The sequence below is a fragment of the Merops nubicus genome, unplaced genomic scaffold (assembly GCF_000691845.1).
Source record: "Merops nubicus isolate BGI_N331 unplaced genomic scaffold, ASM69184v1 scaffold16327, whole genome shotgun sequence".
Classification (NCBI taxonomy): Eukaryota; Metazoa; Chordata; class Aves; order Coraciiformes; family Meropidae; genus Merops; species Merops nubicus.
The window spans coordinates 12,764-14,362 of NW_008622426.1; the positions used below are offsets into that span (position 1 = coordinate 12,764).

Genomic DNA, 1,599 nt, shown 5'->3' on the forward strand with positions numbered 1-1,599 from the left:
TTTGGTAGGCATGTGAAATTCCAGTGGGACACTGCACACACACACAGGGAACAGACTCAAAGGGGCAGGGACTTTAGTGGGTCACTTCACTCCCTACAAAAATAGGAATTAGGTTCAAATCTGCAGCGGTCACTGCACGTGTAACTATGTTAACCCCAAACTGCAATCAGAGGGGAGAAAAGCACGTTGCCAGCTCTCCTCTGTTCTCCTGGTGTTTGTGACAGGGAAGATGAGATTATTTTTGCAAGTGCCAGGTGCCTTCCAGTACTTGCAGATGGGATCACCCCTATCAGATTTGCTTAATGCTGGTAAGCCTGGCAGGATGGGCACGTCTATGGGGCAAAGAAAAAATAGCAGCAATTGAGGGGGGAAAAAAGTCCCAGTTCTCATGGTTTTCTTTTCTTATTCCTTTAATGACTCTAAGTAAATAAGAGTCATAAGAAGGGGTATGTCATGAAGCTCAGGCCACTTCTTTGCCAGGCTGGATGCTGTTCAGCTCCACCTTCTCCCCAGGTGAGGTAGGGCTGGCGTCCGCTCGTCCTTCAAAGCCCCTGGAGATGTCTTCGAAAGTCCTGCCTTTGGTCTCTGGCACTTTGAAGAATGTGAAGACAAAGAAGATGACCAGGAAAACAAGGAAGATGAGGAAGACATAGGAGCCACACAGTTTCTGCAGGGAGGACAAAAGCATGAAGTTTGAATCTGAAAAGCCCATAAGCATAAATGCAATGTCATTTGCTGCTGATGGGTCAAAATTCTAATGCCCTTCCCCAACAATGCCCTTTCTGACTTGTTCTTCAAAATGGCATTTAAAAAAATTAAATCAGGTTCCTCTGGGTGTCTGAAATGCTTTAATGATCCTGGGGGTGACCAAAATTGAGACTTGAAGGGAAAGGCTCGATGGCCTTACCACTGTTTAGAGTTGGCTCTTCCAACTGTTTGTAAGCTACAAAATTTAGGGTGAGCCACAACACTCTTAACATTCACTAATACTCAGAACATAGATTCAGGGACCTCTGGAAGACTGAGCAGCCCTCTGCTCAAAGCAGGGACAACTTCAAGGAGAGATCAAGTTGTTAAAGGCCACACAGTTGTTTGAGTTCTTGCAGGATGGAGTTCCTACAGCCACCCTGGACACCTGTTTCCAGTGCTGCAACAGCCACACTGCTTTGTAAGCTGAGCCCTTACCTCTGCGTAGGGGAAGAGCATTCCCACCAGGAAATTGGAGGTCCAGTTGGAGCAGCCAGCCACTGCCATGGCTGCAGGCCGTGGGCCCTGGCTGAAGAGCTCGGCCACGATGAACCACGGGATGGGGCCAGGGCCAATCTCAAAGAGAGCCACAAACCCAAAAGTGGCAACAATGCTGATGTATCTGATCCACTCCAGAACGTCCTGCAAGGGAACAAAGCACCATCAGCTGCAACTGGAGGCAAACAGGGCCCAGCCTAATGCCACCTCCAGTGTCCCAGCTCGTTGGGCTGCTCTGGGAACACTGTGGCAGCTTCCACAGCTCTCCACTGCACAGAGCTCTAGCCTCAGCCGCACCTGCCTGCAAGGCAGCCCTGCACGGACAGGCACGAGGAATCGCCCCACAAGTGTATG

At 49.7% G+C, this 1,599-nt stretch overlaps 1 protein-coding gene across 1 annotated transcript in view; it reads right to left on the reverse strand.

The window, feature by feature from the left end:
- Positions 1-460: 460 nt before the first annotated feature.
- Positions 461-1,599, reverse strand: part of LOC103777240 (solute carrier family 2, facilitated glucose transporter member 3-like) — a gene marked incomplete at its 5' end in the record, with an annotated part of 1,774 nt that continues 635 nt past the window's right edge. Inside the window, 2 exons of the mRNA XM_008944785.1 lie at positions 461-667; positions 1,186-1,389. Coding sequence (XP_008943033.1) covers positions 461-667; positions 1,186-1,389 — 411 coding nt within the window. The remainder of the gene's footprint in view (positions 668-1,185; positions 1,390-1,599) is intronic.